At 37.5% G+C, this 23,056-nt stretch overlaps 1 protein-coding gene across 1 annotated transcript in view; it reads left to right on the top strand.

Moving 5' to 3' along the window:
* Positions 1-23,056, top strand: part of Slc26a4 (solute carrier family 26 member 4) — a 53,109-nt gene that overhangs the window by 8,968 nt on the left and 21,085 nt on the right. The window contains exons 3-9 of the mRNA XM_026395791.2: positions 3,510-3,620; positions 5,772-5,956; positions 6,954-7,118; positions 14,106-14,258; positions 14,359-14,441; positions 20,588-20,735; positions 21,723-21,836. Of these exons, the coding sequence (XP_026251576.2) occupies positions 3,510-3,620; positions 5,772-5,956; positions 6,954-7,118; positions 14,106-14,258; positions 14,359-14,441; positions 20,588-20,735; positions 21,723-21,836 (959 nt within the window). The remainder of the gene's footprint in view (positions 1-3,509; positions 3,621-5,771; positions 5,957-6,953; positions 7,119-14,105; positions 14,259-14,358; positions 14,442-20,587; positions 20,736-21,722; positions 21,837-23,056) is intronic.

Raw genomic sequence — 23,056 nt, 5'->3', positions numbered from 1 at the left:
AATCATTATATCTTCTTGATACATCATTCCATGCTCTCCTGGTCTTTTGAGTTTCTACAGAGAAATTAATTCTGATGGGTCTGCCTTTAAATGTGACTTTATGCTTCTCTTTTGCAGCTTTTAATATTATTTATTTGTTTTGTACTTTGTTTAACTACATCTTATGGAGACATTCTTTTCTGGTTATGTCTATCTGGGGTTCTTCTGACAGAGGATTAATATCCAGAATTCAAAAAGCTTAAGAATAAACAAAGGTGGCAGAGTGAATGGCCTCTGCTGCCTCTTCTGGACCATGGGAGGTGAGCCAAGAAATAAGTAGTGTATACTGGTGCAGGAAGAAGCTATATAATCACAAATATCTATTGTGGGGAAAGCAGTGGGCAGTCCCCTCACAATGTACTGCTTGTGATTCTACTTAGTGTGACTTAGCTCCCAAGTGAAATCACACATAGCTGCTTATTCCCCTGGATGGACTCTTACAGCTGGCTCTCCAAACCACAGTTTTGAAGGGGAAACTTTTGTTCCCTTATGCCTTGCAGTTCAGTTGTTGTTGTTGTGTGTATGTGTGTGTGTGTACGCACACACTCCTAGAGATTTAACCCAGGTGAAATGGGCAAGTGCTAGATGCTTCTTTTGGGGCATGGGTACTGAGGATTGAACTCTGAGGTACTTGACCACTGAGCCACATCCCCAGCCCTATTTTGCATTTTATTTGGAGACAGGGTCTCACTGAGTTGCTTAGCACCTTGCTTTTGCTGAGGATGGCTTTGAACTTGTGATCCTCCTGTCCCAACCTCCTGAGCTCTGGGATTATAGGCATGCACCATCAGGTCCAGCTGTGCTATGTGCTTCTAATATGCAATTTTGGACCCTCCTTTGCTATCTACTTTCTATCTTTGACATTTATTTAATAAATGTAGAAATTTGTTTCTTGTAGTTCTTGAGGGTAAGAAGTCTAACATGAGGGCCCCTGTAGTAGGTAAGAAGTCTAACATGAGGGCCCCTGTAGTTTCTGGTGAGGGACCACTGTGTCCTCACATAGTGGGAGGACTTGCTTTTTGGGTGTTTCCAAATGTTTAGTAGCACCTGCTTTAGCAGTTGATGCCACCATCCTACACATCATAGGACCAACAAAGAGATTTCATAATTTAAATTAATGGCTTAGGTTTCTTTACAAACTGAATACTTTTAAAAGTATTGTACCAAGTTCCTTTGTAATAAAGATGATTGCAATATACTTGAGTAGCAGGTGTTTCTAAACAGATATTGAAAAAGTCCCCATTTTTCCAGGCATACTAAGAACTACAGAGGGCTGGGGTTGTGGCTAAGTGGTAGAGCACTCACATAGCATGTGCAAGGCGCTGGGTTCAATTCTCAGCACCACATAATAAATAAATAAATAAATAAATAAAAGGTATTGTGTTCAACGACAAATATATATATATATATATATATATATATATATATTTTTTTTTTTTTTTTTTTTAAACTACAGAGCCCAGTTTAGGGAAATGGAACACTTTGAGAAGAACTTGAAGAATGTCCATTAGAAACAGGTTGTGCTTTAATTCCCTCCTCCTTCCTTTATTGTCTTCCTTTTGAGGAGTCATCTTTTTATTCTAAATCCATGTTCCTGGAACTATTGGTTGTTGTAACTCCTTATTGTAATTTACTTATTAAAACAATTACACTAATAATACATATTTTTCTAGAATGCAAATTCCACAAGGCAGAGACCTGAGTAGTACCATACCTGATATGTGTATAATCAATAGTTGTTGAATGAATGAATACTTATGTAGAAAACTAGAAAATATATATATAAGGAACATGAAAAAATCACTTCTATAAACTGGAAGTCTTTTCTGATCCTACCATATAACCCATTCATATGTTATGATATTCATATGTTAGTAACTATTGTACTAAACACAAAAATGCATATCTATATAAGAGTATACAAAATGCCCGGGACTAATAAGCACTAGATTCAGGATAAGGTTTGCCTTTTGAGGATGAAGGGAGAAAAGGGAATGTGATTGAGGAAGAGGATACAGAGAGGTTCAGTGGTACTGTCAATAACATTTCTTTTTTTTAACATTTATTTATTTATGTCTCTTTAGTTTTTTTTTTTTAAGGTGGACACATTATTTTGCTTTTATGTGGTGCTGAGGATCGAACCCAGTGCCTCATGCATGCTAGGCGAGCACACTACCACTGAGCCACAATCCCAGCCCTCAATAACATTTCTTAAGCTAGATTATAGATACATGAGTGTTTTAATATTCATTACTTTTTGCATATCTGAATTTATATTAAAATATATATTTTAAACAAATAATTTAATAAGAGTGGGAACATACCTTCACTATCAGTTTTTAATCTTTATTTTTCTCACTTTATAAAAAAATTTACTTCACAGTTTTCCATGTCCTGCTATGCATCACATCAATTACATCTCATGGAATTACATGCATTCCCCCTGCCCACCCCACCCCCAAAATCAACAACTTAGAAATACCATAGATGAAGTATAATTTAACTAGCCATTTCCTATTTGAAGATATTCATTCAGAAAATAGTTTGAGTGCCTGTAGGCCAGATCATTTGGGTTGGGTTGCTATTACTGTTAAAAAAAATTGTTATAGTCCTTTACTAACAACTCAGGGTCAAAAGACTTGACTTTCTCTTGTTGAGACTGAAGGATGGGGAGGTACTATGGATTAAGCTATACTGACTGCCTAAGTATTTAACCAAGAAAAAGTATGTGTCATGATCCTCTTCCAACCCTCATATACACTGAAATGTTGATTTCTCTATAGCTTAACATTTGTGGGCCCACAGGCTGCTGGCATAGCCTACTGGTGGAGTTGTTTTCCCTTACCAGGATAGAGTTATCTTGCCTGCTGCTAAGTACAATTGTCTTTTTTTTTTTTTTTTTTGTCTTGCTTTGTATCTAACATCTGCTCCCCAAAAAGAAAAGAGAAGGGTAAATGCAACAGTGACTGAACATGGAGGGACAGTGAATGAACTCAGACAAAATTGTCCACATGCAAAAACTGGTCTGATCTTTCACTAAATATACTAAGATTTTTTTTCTTAATTTTTTTTTTAGTTGTAGATGCCTTTATTTTATTTATTTATTTTCATATGGTGCTGAGGACCAAACCCAGTGCCTCACATGTGCTAGGCAAGTGTTCTACCACTGAGCTACAGCCCCAGCCCTGAATTTACTAAGTTCTTAGTCAATATCTGACTTTATATGATCAGTCAATGATGATCAAGTCTGTTCATTTGAGCAGGTAAGGCACACAGATGAAATCATTATTCTGATTTAAATTGTATGCTGCATGGTAGCCTAGGCACAGTCTATATGCAAGATAAAGAAACCACTCAGGACAGGCTGATGTTTTGAACCCATAAATTGAGAGTATCAATGAAAAGTCTTACATATCTAAATATACTGTAACTTTTGTTTGTGAATTTAATCACTTTGAATGTAATTTCAGGAATGGCATATGCTCTGCTGGCTGCAGTTCCTATTGGATATGGCCTCTACTCTGCTTTTTTTCCTATCCTGACATACTTCATCTTTGGAACATCAAGACACATTTCAGTTGGTAAATTTTTTTTTAATAATGGACACAATACCTTTATTTATTTATCTTTATGTGGTGCTGAGGATCAAACCCAATGCCTCATACTTGCTAAGCAAGAACTCTACCACTGAGTTACAACCACAGCCCCTCAGTTGGTAAATATAAGCATATTTTTTTAAATATTTTTTTTTAAAGAGAGAGTGAGAGAGGAGAGAGAGAATTTTCCAACATTTATTTTCTAGTTCTCGGCGGACACAACATCTTTGTTGGTATGTGGTGCTGAGGATCGAACCCGGGCCGCACGCATGCCAGGCGAGCGCGCTACCGCTTGAGCCACATCCCCAGCCCAGCATATTTTATAATTGTCTTCATTCATGTTCGAAGTGTTTAGCTATATTATATGCATCAGTCTTCTTTATCTTTGTTAATACTTTCCAAGGAAATCAGGCTTTGATGCTTTGTCTACTCTTCCTAGTCAATGATATTAGTTAACTGTATACATACCTTTTTAAAATTAAGAGGATAAATTTGAAAGACTGAAAAATCCTGCCTTTAGATCTTAGTATGTTTTAATTTTAAAAATGTAATAAATTTGACTCTATATTTAGAAATTGTTCTCCCAAATATAAAATGACAGGGTAACAAATCTTTGCAAGGTCTTTGAATCTGTATTTTACTAGATTAACTTAGCATTTATTAAATTATACTCATCAAATACATATTCATTAAATTAAAGAGTATACTGATTTTTAAGTTACTAAAATTGGAAGACTAGCAAAATCTTGCCAAAAAATGTAGAAACCAAGCTTGATTTTTCTTCTTGGCAAGGCTCATAAAAGCTTTTCCTGCCATTTCTAAAATTTAAGTTCTCTTTTGTTAGAATGTTCTAGTAAATGAATGTTTTAATGCTATTTCGTGCAAATTTGACATTTACACTAAAGATAGTTTTGTTCCTGTATCCATCTGTTGGCTAGACATGTCTACCTGGATGATCCTCTTGAAACAAATATAACCATCTACTCTACCCACCACTCATGTTCCTGTGCTTAGTTGTATCTCTCCCATTATCTAGTTCATTGCCTTGTCTGGAGGATACCAGAAAGAGGTTATTAAATGAAAGAACTTTCCCATCTTGGAGATCCATCAGTGTCAAATGCAAGGAACATTTTTTTAAAAAAGAGTTTATTTTTTCCTCAGTGTTCTCTATATTTAGACATTCCAGGTTACTGGGTTTGGGTACTGAGTTCTCCCAACAACAAATCCCTCTGTTGGTCAAATAATAGGATCATCTTGGGTATAAATATCAGTAGTGAATGGAACACTTCCCGGAAGAAATCAGGTTTTTTCTCCCACATTTTTAATGGGTGTATTGTAGTTGCACACAATGGAGGGATTTGTTGTTACATATTGGTACATGCATACAATGTAACAATATAATTTGGCCAATATCATTTTCCAGTACTTCCCATGTTCCTCCCCTTCTTCCTCCCACTAGTTCCTTTCTCTAGTCTACTGATCGCCCTTTGATTTTAATTAGATCCCCACTCCAACTTTCTTTTCCTTTTTCTTCTATAGCTTCCACATATAAGAGAAAACACAACCCTTGAGAAATCAGAGCTTTTTTAAACTTACAATCTTACAGACTGGCATTTGACATGAAAAAATAATTTATCTTGCAAAGACAGAAAGAGAAACTACATACTTCCTTTGCCAATTCGTACCCTGTGATATTGATCAAGGCACTTGGATTCAGAGATCAGGATACTGGACACATGAGGAAGTTAATATTATTTTATGGATTAACAATTAGGTGGAACAAGTAAGAATTCAATTTATATGATGCCTTTGTCTGGAAAGCTTTAATTGACAACTCCCACCCCAACTTTCATCCCCCATGTACAAGAGGATCACACACAGAATTAGCTAAACAGCTTTCCTATGTATTCACAAAGCATCCTGAATGGATATCATGATCACTTACTGACATGTCTGGTGGCCATTTCTGGATCATGAATGACTTGAGATATCTACTTCTCAACTTCTTTTGTGAATAAGCAATATTTTCCTAGCCACAGCTAATTATTTCATACATGTTTATAATCCTACATAGATGTGTTGAGTCTAAATATTTGTGATTAATAACTGATTAATGATAAGAGACTTTTTCCCCAGGACCTTTCCCTGTGGTCAGTTTAATGGTGGGATCTGTTGTTCTAAGTATGGCCCCCGACGAACAATTTCTCATGTCCAGCAATAATGGAAGTACCTTGAATACTACCATGCTAGATACAACAGCCAGAGATACTGCAAGAGTAATGATTGCAAGCACCCTTACCCTTTTGGTTGGAATCATACAGGTAATGGTCATACAAGTAAAATATAGATTGGTGTGATTCTCTCTCTCTCTTTTTTTTTATAATTTTTTTTAGTTGTAGTTGACACAATACCTTTATTTCATTTATTTAATTATTTGTGATGCTGAGGATCAAACCCAAGGCCTCGCACATGCTAGGAAAGCACTCTACTGCTGAGCCACAACCCCAGCCGCGCCCCCCCTCTTTTTTAAAAAAAATAATTGTTTCATTTATTTATTTTTATGAAGTGTTAAGGATCCAGCCCAGTGCCTCACACATGCTAGGCAAGCACTCTGCCACTAAGCCCCAGCCCCAACTCCATTGTGTGATTCTTATTTGCAATAAGTAACTTCAAAACATGTGAACATAAAGATTCATCTAAAAGGAAAACAAAGTAATTTCCGGGACCCAAAAGTTATTTTCCAAATACATTGTCTTAGCCAGATGTTGAGATAGTTTGCAAGACCTCACTTATTAAGATTTACTTACTATCAAAAGTAGAGATAGAAGGGGGGAGGAAAAAAGCAGATGAAAATGCCTGATTCAGTTGAGGATGAGAGAAAGAAAATATATATACTGGTGAGCGGAGCCACGGGACCTGGAAGTCACAGAAAAAATCTACATGATGTTTGCTTTTCTTAGTACACACACAGAAATACTTTGAGGTTTATATTTCAAGGTGTTTTGATTGATATTAAACTTAATTTATCAATATTTCCAGAAAACTGGTTCTTTTCTCAGACTTTATATATATATACTGGGGAATTAACTCAGGGGTGCTTAACCACTGAGCCATATCCCCAACCCTTTTCTTTTTAAAAAAATTTTGAGACAGTGTCTAGCTAAGTTTTATAGCGTCTTGTTAAGTTGCTGAGGCTGGCCCTGAACTTAATGATTCTCCTCCTGCCTCAGCCTCCTGAGTTGCTGAGATTATAGGTGTGTGCCACAAACCTAGCTTCTCAGGAAAACATTTTAACTTTTTACTCTCTTCTCATCCTAGCTGGTATTTGGAGGTTTGCAGATTGGATTCATAGTGAGGTACTTGGCAGATCCATTGGTTGGAGGATTTACAACAGCTGCTGCCTTCCAGGTACTGGTCTCGCAGCTAAAGATTGTCCTCAACGTTTCAACCAAAAACTATAATGGAGTTCTCTCCATTATCTATGTAAGTGCTGCTTTTTATTCTGGGGATGGGTCACTGTTCTTTCTCCATTTAACTTGAGCCTGGATAACCTGTTTTCCATACATATTTATTTATTTATTTATTTGTATGTGGTGCTGAGGATCAATCCCAGTGCCTCATACATATGAGGCAAACACTCTACCACTGAGCCACAATCCCAGTCCCCATATATACTTTTGTAACCACTGAAAACATTTTTCTCTGAAAGAAGAAATGGAATCAGAAATAACATCGAAGAAGGCAGATTTTGCAAATCCTTGTTCTCAACTGGTCAGAATGGTTTCTGAAATGTTACTGTACCTAAAAACATTCGTGAAGAAAGCAATATGCTGAAATAAAGACAGTTCTGGGGTGCAATAGACTGGAACTCTAGTCTCTGCTTTGCTATGATAAGATAAATGACCTTGAATACATCAAGGAAGGTAATGGCTGAAAGTTCAGGTTTAAAATTGGATGGACCTGGATTCAAATTCTGACTCTGCTACTTATCATGAGCAACTCACCATGCCTCAGTTTCCTTTTCTGTAAAATAGGGTTGTTAATAGTATGTACCTGATTGGATTGTTAAACAGGAATAAAAGAGAAGGGTGGGGACATAGCTCAGTGGTGGAGTGCTTGCCTAGCATGTCAGAAGCCCTGGGTTAAACCCAGTACCACATAGGCTCACACACAAAAGAATAGATGAGGAGCACTTGGTTCAGGGGCTAACACATAGCAAATACTAAAAAGTTGTTATTTTGAAATTATTATTTCAAGGCTTCTTTTCTGTCTTATTTTAAAAATGAAATGATTGGTGATGTATTTCTCTAGCCCTTTCTAATTATGAGAGTCCATAAAATGCATAATGCAAATGTCTCAGCAATTATAAATGAAAAGGAACATTAAATTCAAGATGACTCAACATGCAAAAGAGATGCAAAAGAAGGATATAGATCACACTAATTAGATTTGAAGAAGTTCTTGGATCTAAATATATATTCTATATAAAGCCTGTTACTAATGCTTGAAAAAATGGGTGATAATAGTAACATGATGTCACTCTAGCCTGAGGGGAATTATACCATGCAAAAATAAGGTACCAGTGGGGTTTGAATCCTTTCATTACCCACAACATAGTGATTGAGATCATGGAGAACAACATAGTGATTAAGATCATGGACTTTAAACTTCAACAAACCTGAGTTGGAGTCTTGTTTCTACCACCTACCTATGTGACTGGTTATGTTACTACGAATTTCTCTAGCTGGGTGTAGTGGATCACGCCTGTAATACCAGCTACTCGGGAGGCTGAGGCAGGAGGACCCCAAGTTCAAGGCTAGTCCTATCAATTTAATGAGGCTTTGTCTCAAAATAAAAAATTTTACAAGAACAGTGGTGTATCTCATTGCTAGGTTACTCTGGGTCCAATCCCCAGTATTGCAAAATAAGCAAACAAATAAAAATACCATCAATCAAAAAAAAAAAAGAACAAAAAAAAATTAACTTCCCTAAACTTTCATGTCCTTAATTATAAAATGGAGTGATAGTAATATCTATCTCTCAGAGGATTTTAAAAGAAAATTTGGGTGAGGCATTAAAAATAATATCTAGCATATACTAAGAACTCAGTTTATTGTTTTTATTATTTTCATTATCATGGAAGAATAGACCTCATGGTGGTTACTATTTACCTCCCAGAGAACCAGCCTATGATAAAACGTTATTAGTATAGCCTCCTTTCTGATTCAGCATTATTTTTTTTCCCCTTTCCAAGTCCTCAGTTCTTTTTGAGAACTTCAGACTTCTTATTCAGACAGGCTCTGTCACTTTTGCAGCCCATCACATATCTTTGGCTGCTTTCACACTTTCTCCATCAACACTTCATCTATTCCTTCATTTTCATCCATTCAATTGACCTATGCAATAAGATTTATTGAATAGCTACCAAATGTGCCAGTTACTGTTCACTCCCAGTACAAACCCACCAAGACATCTCTTACTAACTATGCTCACGGCCTTCTGAGAACAGTACTAGGTCTATATCCACTCAGATCACGGGAGGCATAAGCCAGCCCTTGACCAAGGATACTGGCCATTGCTGGACATCTGGAGAACAGGAGAAATGATTCATATAATATTTTAGGACTATTTTAAGAAGAAACTTGATGCTAATGGTCCCAGTTTCACAGGGACTAAAGCAACATGGACATGTAAGACCAAGGTCAAACATAATTTTAAAACCAACCATGATCATTGTGTCACTTATTTCCAATTGAATATTATTCCTGAAGTTTCCGTTTAGCATGTGCCATAGGGTTTTTTCTAATGGACTTTACTTTTCAGAGAAGCTTTAGGCTCACAGAAAGATTGAGCAGAAAGTATAGAGTTCCCATATACCCACTGTTCATCCCCAACCTTCCCACTATTAACATCGTATATTGCACTGGAGTGGTACATTTCTTATAACTGTTGAGCCTACTGTTGTAGAATTTTGCAGGAAATTCCTTATAGGCCAGTCAAGTGTGATGAAGGATTTCAATTACTCCTATTTGATAGTAAATATAAACTTTCTATTCTGAAAAGTCTGTGGTATTAGGAATTGAACTAGGGCCTCACACATGCTATGGAAGTGCTGTATCACTGAGCTACATCCCAATCTCTTTTTAAAAATTGTATTTATAAGACAAGATCCTCCTAAATTGCCCAGGCTGGTTTGAACTTGAGATATTCCTGCCTCAGCTTTCCAAGTAGCTGAGATTACAGGCATGTGTCACTATGCCCTGCAAGCATTCTATTCTGGGGAAAAAAAAAAAAGAATGAACAGGTCTAGAAATTATTGCATGAAGTTCAAAGAGCCACTTGGTCCCTGAATGGACCCATGCTTATGACATTACTATTGTAAGCATTTATAAGAGTCCCCTTCAATAAATTCAGCAATAGTGGATTCTTCTAGGAAAGATTATTATAAAACACTTTGCCTGGAATGTGATTAACTTATTACAACATCATGTACAAATTAAAATATTTTTCTTATAAGAATGTATTTTGGTTTGTCCCAGCCTGTCCTTCAAAGATGTACTGATAACTAGAAGTAATGAATACAAAAATTTGAAGGAGAAACTATTAGGAATGAAAGAAAAACCGTTAGTTCACAAATGCCAGAGATGCTTGGGTATAGAATGCAGAAGTGAGCATGACGGTGTTGGCAGCAATTCAGAGTTAATAATACTAATTAATTAATAATACTAATGATACCATGTAGCTAAAGTAAAGTGGTTGTTTTCCTCCATTCACTTTGAATGGTTTGTCTCTTTGTTTGCTTACTAAATTCATGCTACTTGCTTCAAGGTGAGGAAGAAGAATGCACTGAAGTTCTGTCCAAAGCTGAGAGTTTTGAAAGCCACAGCTTAGCTTGATCAAACTTGTCACTTCAGTATGTTAAATTTACACCCTTAAGAAAGCATAAAGTCACACTAAGGGGTAATATACATATACACAAAATATCTGATAGCAGAAAGTTCCTGAAGGCAAGAGGTGATTATGAAGGTTTGTTATATTCATGGAGATAAGATAAACTAAAATAAATACAGTTTCAAAGTTAACCGGTAAATTTTATTATATACAAGATCAGATGTAATTTTTTCCCTATGGCTTTTTACACCTAGGTAATATGGGCAAGAACAGTTATCTAAATGAAATGGTCCTAAAATTCCCCGAATGTCATAAGAAATATAGTGAAATATTATACATTACTGAAAAGTCAATAACATGATTGGAACTATGTTAGAATTCTAGACTAAAGGGCTGGGGATGTGGCTCAAGCGGTAGCGCGCTCGCCTGGCATGCGTGCGGCCCGGGTTCGATCCTCAGCACCACATACCAACAAAGATGTTGTGTCCGCCGAGAACTAAAAATAATAAATATTAAAAAATTCTCTCTCTCTCTCCCTCTCTCCTCTCTCACTCTATCTTTAAAAAAAAAAAAAAAAAAAAAAAAAAAAAAAAATTCTAGACTAAAATACAGGATCATATATTTATCCACATTTTAGTATTTTATAGAAAACTCAATTAGCATTATTGTTCAGAACATCCTTGGAGTGTCTCTTCTCTCTTTGAGTACATTCTATTTCTGTTTATTTTTAAATTTTATTCTTTTTAGTTATACATGGCAGTAGGATCTATTTCGATATATTTATACAAGCATGGAATTTATCATATTCTATTTAGGATCCCAGTCTTGTGAATGTACATAATGTTGAGATTCGTTGTGGTATATTCATATATGTTCATAGGAAGTTATGTCAGATTCATTCCACTGTTTTTCCTATGACTATTTCAGTTTATATTTCTTTTTAGTTTGTTTAAATATTTATTTATTTATTTTAGTTGTACTTGGAAACAATACTTTTATTTCACTTATTTATTTTTTTGTGGTGCTGAGGATCGAACCCAGGGTCTCTCATGTGCGAGGCGAGAGCTCTACTGCTGAGCCACAACCCCAGCCCTGAGTTTTATTTCTATATAGACTAAAGTTTCTACTGTAGAACTTTTCATAAGAAATCCTGAATGATTACTCAGTGTGTAGGAAACCTAAGATATATATGCTTTGCTGAAACAATTGTATAATATGAACTGATTTTGATTTTTGCAGCTCTTATTACATTTTTGACACAACAGAGTTGTTTTGTTTTCTTTTGTTTTTGGTGGTGGTACTAGGACTTGAACTCAGGGGCACTCTAGCACTGAGCTACATCCCCAGCCCCCCCCCCTTTTTTTTTTCTTTTGAGACAGGATCTTGCTAAGTTGCCTGGGCTGGCCTGGAACTTGTGATCTTTCTGCCTCTGCCTCCCGAATAGCTGGGATTACTGGCATGTATCACTGCACCCTGCAAAAAGTGCTTTTTATTCAAAGGTCTAAGTGACTCTTAGATTAAATGGAACTATCCTGTAGTGATTTTTTTTTTTTTTTTGTGGTGTAGGGGATTGAACACAATACTTTGCACATACTACGCAAGGGGTCTACCCCTGAGCTACATTCCCAGCTCTTCTGTACTGATTTTTATAATGTGAAAATATTTGTGTGGTTAGGATAATTAGTCCAAATGTTTTGTTTTTTAAGTTGGAATTTTCCCATGCTGAGTTGGAAAGTCAACCTTTATTATATAGACAGTTAATCAAAATATTATACCTAGCTCATGAATTAATGAAGGTCCTCATTAGAAAATTGATTTCCTAAAGTCAAACAGCAATGACAGCCTTCAAGCCTCTGTGTAAGGAGTAGGGTGGTTGGCTCCTGTGTGTGATGGCCAAAACTCTTGTTGCTTCTGCTCCTGAAAGTTCCCATTCTCTTCCACCATGGGGCTGCTGGCTAAATCTTGTTCTGTCAGCCTATCTGCCTCCAGCAATTCTCAGTGATTCTGGAAGCAGACAGCCCAGTACCTGCTAGGAGTACAGGGTTTAAAATAAGAACAAAAATCCTCTTTGAGTGAAAGTCCAAAAGGCTTCCTACAAGCTCAATGTTTAAGCTCCCATCCAAGCTCTTGGTGGAATGTATTCTGTTTGCAAAATACTCCCTCATTCCCTCACTCTTGAATGTGTTCCAGAGTTGAGGTTGCTCGAAAAATTATTCTTAGATGACTTTGTGTTCTTTATATAATGGTTACCAGTTTATCATTATAATTATTTTAAGAATTTTACTTACCTACAAAAATCAACAAGGTATCTGTTGTGAACTGTAAGATGTTTCATTCCTTTATCTTTATATAAAGATTCATTCAAAGAAAAGCAAGCTTCACTGAGAGATCACAAATCTCAAAGATTTAAGGGATGTCTTCTTAAGTTGTGACTTACACAAGACAAATATAACAAAGATGTTAGTGTTCTTCCTGCAGACTCCTTTGCTAATTTCCTTTAAGAATACCCTCAATTCCCAAAACTTCTTATTTACAAAACAAAACTTACATTTCTTGACCTGGCTTCTCTGCTCACTTGGAAAGAATTATCTTTAGTGGTTATCTTAGTTCAAGTTTAAACTATGTACCAAATTAATTTCAAAATATGTATACTTGGCCTACAGATCAATTTAATAGCCTTTGCCATGAAGAATGAATCAGTCAGATGCAGTGGTGCACACCTGTAATCCCAGTGACTTGGGAGGCTGAGGCAGGAGGATTGAAAGTTCAATGCCAGGGCTGGGGATGTGGCTCAAGCGGTAGCGTGCTCGCCTGGCATGCATGCGGCCCGGGTTCAATCCTCAGCACCACATACAAACAAAGATGTTGTGTCCACTGAAAACTAAAAAAATAAATATTAAATAAATAAATAAATAAATAAGTATAAAAAAATAAAAAAAATAAATTTAAAAGAAAAAAAAAAAAGAAAATTAGGCCACTTAATGACACCTGAAAAAACCAGTTTAAGATATAAACTTTTGAAGCTTGTCAGCAAGAACAAGAATATAATGACATTTTTAAAAAGCTCTTCACTTTTTTAAAAAAAGCATTTATTTTTTAGTTATAGGTGGACACAATATCTTTATTTTATTTTTAAGTGGAGCTGAGGATCGAACCCAGTGCCTCATGTATGCGAGGCAAGCACTCTTACACAATCCCAGCCCCCCAAAAGATCTTCACTTTTTATTATAAAAAATAAGAATGTAGAATCCACCCATAGTTTTACTTTTTCAAGTAGACTGTCATTAGTGTATACTCATACATGTACATATATATATATATATATATATATATATATATATATATACACATACATTTGGGTATATTTACATATACACATGTATATATCTACACTTAGCAGAGACAGCATGTACTTAATGGTCCTTGTATTAACCAACACATTATTATGATTTAACATAAAATGTTCACATATTGTTTGATGATCTGATTTTTCATGTGGGAAAATCCAGGGGAGAATTGATTTTATGTACGTGTATGTCTCTGCAACAGGAAGTATATAAAATAATTTTCTCTTTACAGACTCTGGTAGAGATTTTTCAAAATATCGGTGAGACAAATCTTGCTGATTTCATTGCTGGATTACTCACCATTGTCATCTGTATGGCAGTTAAGGAATTAAATGATCGATTTAAACACAAAATCCCAGTTCCTATTCCTATAGAAGTAATTGTGGTAAGTAGAACATATAGTTAGAAAAATTCAGCATTAATTATGTTGACAAGTGAGGGATTGTGGATTTTTTTGTTTCATAACTTCTTTTATTTTATTTCAGACCATAATTGCCACTGCCATTTCATATGGAGCCAACTTAGAAAAAAATTACAATGCTGGTATTGTTAAATCCATCCCAAGGGGGTGAGTATGACGTTCCTCTTAGATAATGCTAACATATAAAGCCAGTACTTTCTATTTAAATGAAACCTTTTATTACAAGCTTCACTTCACTGGTGCTTTTTCAGTAGTCCTATTTGTGTATGATCTTAAAGAAACACCTATTTGTGCAAAACATCAGACAAACAGCACATGCATGGATAAAGTTCAAGCCATTTGCTTAAAAGTAGTCCCTATATATGTTCTTTTCCCTTCATTTTCTTAAAATGTGGCAGGATGTGTACATTTAATACCAGAATCCTGATTTAAACTCATATGTATAATTACAACACAATAGAATTACACCGTTATGATCAGTAGCATTTATTGCACTGTGAACAATCTGCTTGAGAAGTCAGGGACATCTGGCTTAAATTCTCTACCATTTAATCTATCTTAGATAATAATTATATCTTTTGTATCTATACATAAGTTGCATTATCTTTAAGGGGAGTTTTAAAAGAACTATTTTTTTTGAGAGAGAGAGAACTTTTAATATTTATCTTTTAGTTTTCGGCAGACACAACATCTTTGTTTGTATGTGGTACTGAGGATAGAACCCGGGCAGCACACATGCCAGGCAAGCACGCTACCGCTTGATCCACATCCCCAGCCCTTTAAGGGGAGTTTTAAGTAAGTTTGGTAGTGTCCATCTCTGTCACTGTGTAGTTGTATGGCTCTCCGGAAGTTGCCTATATGTGAAGGGTAATTACAACTACTGAAGCCTCAGTTCAAGCTTGTGAAATGCCAGTGAGAGCTCTCATAAAATGCAGAGTGGAAAAAGCGTTTTACACTATAAATTTGTTATATGGTGTTAAAAAGAATCCCAGATGTTTATCACATATGTAACATTAACTTATAGCATTTATGACTAGACTTGCTGCTGATTGGTAAGTACTGGTTTCCCTTCGCTTAATCTTAGCTGAGGCACCTTGTGCTGGTCTTTGTTTTTCCATGATCCTGATAGAAACTACTCAGGCGAGCTAATTCCTACTGCTTGTTCCACAGGAAACTGCTACCTTCCCATTTGATTAATCTCACAATTTCTTCCAAGTTTCTTCCACCTCAAAAAATATTTGAAAAATGGCTAGGCCTGGTGGCACAGGGCTGTAATCCCAGAGACTCAGTAGGCTGGGGCAGGAGGACACCAAGTTCAAGGTCAGCCTTGGCAATTTGGCCAAGACCCCATTTCAAAATAAAAATAAATAAATAAATAAATAAGGGAGAGATGGCTAGGCGTGTGTCCCACGCCTATAATCCCAGTGGTTTGGGAGTGTGAAGCAGGAGGATCGTGAGTTTAAAGCCAGCCTCAGCAGTGGCACACCACATAAAAATAAATAAAATATATGTATTGTATCTATCTACAACTTCCAATTTTTAGTTATAAAAATTATACAAAACTATATTTCATAGATCCCTTTGGTGGCAAGGTGCTAAGCAACTCAGTGAGACCCTGTCTCCAAATAAAATACAAAATAGGGCTGGGGATGTGGCTCAGTGGTCAAGTGCCCCTGAGTTTAATCCCTGGTACCAAAAAAAAAAAAAAAGGACTGGAGTATAGCTCTTTGGTAGAGAGCCCCTGGGTCCAATCCCCATTACTGCAAAACAAACAACTAGCTACATGGGACTTGAGTTACATATTACCCATAATAGCATTTCTCAAACTTACACATTTAAGAATCATGTGAGACCTTCTTTACAAAGATTCCTGGCTCCCACCCCAAAACTATTGAATCAAGCTTCCCAGAATAGGGGCCTGAAAATTATTATTTTTCAAAACTGTCTCAAATGAGTCTTCTGATCAGGTAAATATGGAAAACTCTGTATTAGAAGATCTGAATTTTAGTAGTGAATTCTAAAGCTGAGAGGAATTTAATGATAAAAAATTGCAATGTGGCTACTTGAGTTATGGAGTTTTTACCCTAATATTCAATTTTGGGGGTAGTTATAAAAATTATACAAAACTGTATTTCATAGATCCCTTTTGTCAGGCCCCCTAATATGTAACAAACTATAGGTGGTTATGGGGGGCAGCATATGCCCTGCCCCCCAAATCCATATTCTATTAGTTGATTGCTGCTCTTAGTTGTCCTTCCCGGCCTTCTACTCAGCTTTCCTGACTGGCTTCTCCTGAGAATGGATCCCGAGCCTCTTACCTTGGGTTTAATCAAGCTGAATCCTCTGACAGACCACCTGGTCAGCCTGGTCAGCTAACAGCCTGCTGGCTGTGAGGACTCTCAGCTCTTCCAACAGTACAATAAACCCATTTGTGTTGCTCGGCTCTGTCTCCCTAGCACAGTACCTATCTCACAGAAGACTCTCAGAAAATATTTGTTGAAGGGATAAAATACCAAGGCCCATGTCATTATACACAAGCCACAAGAAAGGCCTTTGTTATCTGATGTCACTTGGTAGCATAAAAACAATTCTAATATTAATAAACCTGAGAAAGAAAGGGTAGCACTGAGACATTGGAAAAGAGCAAGTGAAAGAGAATGTTCTTAGTGGCTGAGGCGAGTCCTGGGAAAGGCCAAAGAACAGAGAGGGAGAAAGGGGGGTGTGCCACCTTCTCATCTCCTCCCTGCCTCATGCCTCCAATCAGGCTGCTGTTGGCAGCTTGCTTTCATCCTATTCAGGGTCAGAGCCATATGTTAGGATTGCTTGGTTCCCAATAAAAATGTCACACTAGACTGACAAAAGCTGTGACTCCTTGTCCTTTTCTCCACTCCCTTCCTGGTAAAAATATGCTTGTCTGGGCTGGGGCTGGGGCTCAGTGGTTCAATCCTCAGCACCACATAAAAATAAATAAAATATATGTATTGTATCTATCTACAACTAAAAAAATAAATAAATAAGCCTGTCGGGAGCCAGTCCGGAAATACACGCCCTTAAGTCCTGAGCAAGAGATACTGAACAATTATTGCGCCCTGCAATAACTTGGGCTTTACCTTCGCTCAGATAATGAGACATGGCTCCAGGAGTAGGCGTCACCAGGTGGGGTTGAGTTACAGTCACCCGTTCCTTTGTAATCCTACCCTTTTGCTCTTTCTGGGATAGAATGTTCCATGGAACCTCCCCTTGTGTGTCCCCTATTTAAGAATAAAGAATGCCAGTGGCTCTCTTTCCACAAACCTCTAAGGTCACAGAACTATCCCCGGATTTTGAAAAGGTACTTCTGTGTGTTTGTGTGCTTTCTTTGCCATTTTCTTAAGTTATTGGAATAGTCAGATTTTGTGAACCCAGAATTAGGTCGCCAGCTAGGATAGGTGGTGATACCTGCCTTTGAGGATTCACTCAAACTGAGAGCTCCCGTTCCAAGAGAGCAATCACAGCCTGCCTTTCTCCTTATATAATTGAGCCCAATCCTACAGCTATTAATGTGTCCAGTCTCTTACTTATCACAACCTGGGCTTTTCATTTACCCCTCTGTCATCATGGTTGTGTGTGGTGGGCTGTGTTTTTGTGTTACTGGGGACTGAATTCAGGAATGTGCCACCACTGAGCTACATCTCCATCCCTTTTTATTCTATTTTGAGACAGGATTTCTGTAAATTCCCCAGGCTGGGCTTGAACTTGCAATGCTCCTGCCTCCTGAGTCACTGGGATTACAGGCACATGTCACTGCTTGTATTTTAAGCTGTAACACAATTTTCTTCTCTGTCCTCTAATTTTTAAAAAATATTTTTAGTTATAGATGGACATGATACTTTATTTTATTTATTTTTATATGGTGCTAAGGATCGAACCCAGTGCCTCCCACTTGTTAGGCAAGCGCTCTGCCACTGAGCTACAATTCCAGCTCCTATTCTCTAAATTTTAATCCCTATGTAAACTCATTCCTGCCTCATCTCTCAGCAGTGACTCGTCCTCTCCTCACCAGGGCTCCTCCTTGTCATGCTGTTTGCTACCAGTGCTTTTAAGTGATATGTTTTGTGGTTGTACTTGGAAGTGTGGTCCAGGGAAGGACACAGAGTGGGGAGAGTGGCCAACAAAATTCTGGAAGTTCTTCTCCTGACTGATTTCTGAGGGCCATTTTCCTCCTTTAGCTGGAGCACTGGCACTTTTGTCAAATGTTGAGGTCCAACTGGAAGTAGCACCATGTTTACATGCCTGACTTTCTTCATGGGGTTCTGTGGCACCTCAGGGCTCACGCCTTCGCATCCTCATCTTCAGATCAGTGGGTTTTCATATGCCATCTCCCCTTCAGGCTCTTGGTAGTGTTATCTCATGGTCAGGTCAGACAGGGTTGGCTGGGGCCAAACAAGCCCCCGAGTGAGCATACAATTTGTAAAGAGTTATATCCACTGAAGGAGGACAAGTACTAGAGGAAAGGCTTACGCAGAGGTCATCAGAAGCCAGGGCTTTAGTTGACTTGGGGCAAATGATTGATAACACTAAGGTCCAACAAGATAGTATGAAAGGTGGCAGGAATATAACAGATTTAGATTCTCCCCATTTAAACTGCACCTAATATATGTGTAGGTCCTAATTCCTCACTATGTCATATTGCAATTAATTCTATGAGAACAACGCATAGTCCTAACTAGATGGCCAAAGAAACTGAGATGTGGCAGGTTTAAACAACATGCCCAAGTCATAAAGTTACTCACAGAGTGACTGAGGTCCTTTGATTTCAAGTTTTCCCCTTACCTTTGTGACCCTGAACAATCAAGGATCAGGTAATATTTGGAGAAGGAAGCAGTGGGTAGGCAATGGACATTAGGGGACTATGAAAACTAAATTCTTTGCAGGGCTGGAAAGTTTTCCTGAGGCACCATAGTTACCTGAAGTAGGGTTGACTGGGTCTCAGAAAAAAGAAACCTTTTTTAAAAAAAATATTTTTTTAGTTGTAGATGGAAACAATGCTTTATTTTGTTTATTTATTTTATGTGGTGTTGGGGATCAAACCCAGGGCCTCACACATACTAGGCAAGTGCTCTACCACTGAACTATAATCCCAGCCCCACGAAGCCTGGTTTTAAGAAGTGAGGTCCAAGGTCATATCCAGACTAGCTGATGATATAATGGTGAGTCACTCAGGGTTTCCAATGTCCTGTCTGCCTGCCTACAGATGGGGTGCATGCTAGAGCCTACACCTAGGTAGGATGGGATATGGGAAGAAAAGGCATCTAAAAACTAAGCCTCTCCCCTTGGGAAGAGAAAGCCTAATGAGAGCAGAGAACCAGAAAGATCTTGTTACCTAGAAAGTCACACTATCTAACTCTCATATCCAGACCTTTCAGGGTCTCAGTTCCCTTATCAACAAAATGAAAGAGGTAGGTTAAGCAATATCTAGGATGCTTGTTAACTCTAAATTTATCTGTGGTTTTCTCTAAGAATCTAATTTTCCACTTTATCTTTAATCAGGCGTAAATGAAGTAGGTGGAGAGATATTTTTATGGTTGGGGGTCTGAAATTACACCATATGGATAGTTATCAAGCTATGGGTACTTGAAGGTCATCCCCCAAATTTACACATTTGGGGACAATCTCTTGATTATAAAATTATAGGTTTATTTATGTAGTTTAATAGATCACTTCTAGTTTTGTCAAACAGTAGTCATTTAACCACACACTCATTGTGATATTTAACTCACTAAATTGCCCAGACTGGCCTTGAACTTGCAAACCTCCAGCCTCAGCTGCCTGAATCACTGGGATTCCAGACATGCACCACCACACTCAGTTTTTCCACTGAACTCTTTTAATATCATACATTAGTCTCTTTAACCAAAATGACATCTCTTCACTCGAGTAAATCTCATATTGTGGTTAGAATATCTTTTAAGTTCAAAGACCTTTAAGCTTAAATTGTGAAAGGAGAAATTCTAACATGTGAAGTGTCACAGATGGAGCCGTATGACCTTGAAGAATCAATCAGTCAAGGCAGATTTATTCATGTCAGAGGTTTAGGAGAGACTTTCAAAGAAAGCAGCCAGTGAGATAGCACTGACTTCTGATTTAAAAGTGTGCATATGGATGCTGCCATTCATGCATTATATGTGCTCTTCATTCTCTTGGATCATGACCTTTCTTTCTTTCATGTGCCTGAGTGGATGCAGCATTTGGTGAGGTGGGAAAAAGGAGCTGTTGTCAAATCTTCACTGCATTTTTCATTTAAAAACTTCTAGGTTTCTGCCTCCTGCACTCCCCCCAGTGAACTTGTTTTCCAAGATGCTGACTGCATCATTTTCCATCGCTGTGGTGGCTTATGCTATTGCGGTATCTGTAGGAAAAGTCTATGCCATCAAGCACGACTATACCATTGATGGGAACCAGGTATGCGAGCCCTTTGCTGAGCTGCTTTTATAGAGCAGAAAATAAGAAAGAAACATAAACAGGAATAACTTTGATCTCTGCTAAAGAAAGACTTGGATTTTTCCAGCAGTCCTTAATGAGTTGGGTTTTCTCTTGGGCTTCCTAATAAGAAATTATTTTGAAATATGCATGCTGAATCACTTTGCTTTTTTAAAAAAATATTTTTTAGTTTTAAGTGGACACCTAGCATGCTTGAGGCACTGAGTTTGATCCTCAGAACCATATAAATATATTGTATCCACTGAGCCACAACCCCACCCCCAAATCACTTTGCTTTTTAATAGGTTGAAATAACCCTAATCTTAAAAGAGCTAATTCAATCAGGACACAACGAACCCTCAAAGTTATCATGTTAGATCAGAATGAGAACTCTTTCTGGTCATTTCTTTTTTAATGGCAGCACAATATGACAAAACAAGGTAAAAATACAATTAATAGCTATGACCACTTTATGTTGTGGTAGTTCACAGTGCAATTAATAAATACAGGACAATTTTTGTAAGCATCTGATACCTTGTCAGGTGACTGCAGGTTTTGTGGTTGGATGTTTCTGAAAGCAGCATAGCAATTACAGCTAAATGACTAGTAATCAAGCAGAATAATAGCTCTGCTAGTTATATTATGTTTTATAGCAAATATCCAAACACAGAAAAACTTTTTATGAGAGTTGCAGATGTGCTACTCACCAGACAGTGTAAAAGCATCTTAGCAAAGGATCACAAGTTACTATTTCTTGTCAACCTTTAGTACAATCAACAACTGTGAAGTTTCTTTTAGATTCTATGGAGTCCAAACCCCAGATGTCTTATAAGATCCTCATATAACTTTAAATGTAAAAATGAAATTGGACCACCAGGCAGGATTGATTTAGCAGTTTCCTTTGAACATGAGGTGAGGGTCTTGCAAAGAGTCTATTTGTAGTATTACGTCATCCATTCTCTCCCTTAGGAATTCATTGCCTTTGGGATCAGCAACATCTTCTCAGGATTCTTCTCTTGTTTTGTGGCCACCACTGCCTTGTCCCGGACAGCTGTCCAAGAGAGCACTGGGGGAAAGACACAGGTATGGAATGACAGCAGATAATATTAATCACATAGAACAAGCCAAGGAATGGCAGCTCAGAAAGGCTTGCGGCAGTTGACCTTTGAGAAGAGAGGGACTTGTGTTTCCTCATTGGATCCAACTTGGGCCTGTTCATCTGTTTGAATCACCCCCATCAAAAACCTCTTGAAAAGCAACATTTATGATTTCCTGAGATGGCAATTCTTATAAACCTTTGTGTCAATGCTCATGTAGCATTGCACTTGGAGTAATTTTCTAGGGACATTGGCTACTGCCAAGGATGGGGATGAAGAATGCTGGTTGTTAGTAATTTCTAACCTGGGGAAAGTGAAGGCCCAGTAAAAGCACTTCATGGCTTTGTGTTATTATGCTTTCAGGAAAGTGAAAACTTCTCTCACATTTCCTTTACCAGGATCAGGAACCTCCTCCAGAGGCCTTTGGTCCCATAGAATAGGAGTTTGCTAGCCAAAAATATCTTGTATTGTCACATTTTGGCATTTATTCCCGAGTTTGATTTTTGTTCTTGAAGTTCTGAATGTGTACTTAATCTTGCCTTTTTAAATGTGGCTGTCAGTTGTCTTCATGAGATGACCATAGAACCAGCATCCCACTTAATCTTTGGATAACCCCTCAGTCCCAGTGAGTCAGAAAGCTCAGGAATGGTTCTCAAAGCCAGGCACAGAATCAGATATGCCAAACCAGTGACCTTGGGCTAGGGACAGACTTAGGAATTGTGCCTCTTTTATGCCTGAAGGGTTTTATTCTCCCAACACAGGAAGAAGCATTATTTAAAAGTAAAAGTGCATTCAGACTCTAAAAGTAAAACAGATCCAAACTAAATAGTGTAAAACACACACAGCATCTTCTTACAGCATTTTATTAAGGCAGACACACACACACACACAAATAACTATGAAAGAGAACAACTGAGAAAACAAAAGACTCCAACAGTGGCTTGCCTAGAGAGAGTTTTAATTGTCCCCATGGTACACAGGTTGTTCCTCTCCTATTTATAATGGATTGTGATAATTACAGAGTTGGAAGAATTGACCGCTTCCAATGTCTGGGCTCCTTTGAAACAAAAATTTATTGTTAATTCTCAGAATTTTTCTTAAATTGTTTTTGCAAGCATTTCTACCTCTGAGGGAGCAGGTAAAATAATATAGTCCAAACCAGGAGGCATAACCAGCCAGAGATCTGTTGTTGAGGGGAAGAGGTCA

Source organism: Urocitellus parryii, chromosome 3 (genome assembly GCF_045843805.1).
Source record: "Urocitellus parryii isolate mUroPar1 chromosome 3, mUroPar1.hap1, whole genome shotgun sequence".
In the NCBI taxonomy this organism is placed as follows: Eukaryota; Metazoa; Chordata; class Mammalia; order Rodentia; family Sciuridae; genus Urocitellus; species Urocitellus parryii.
This window is presented reverse-complemented; position numbering and strand designations above follow the sequence as displayed.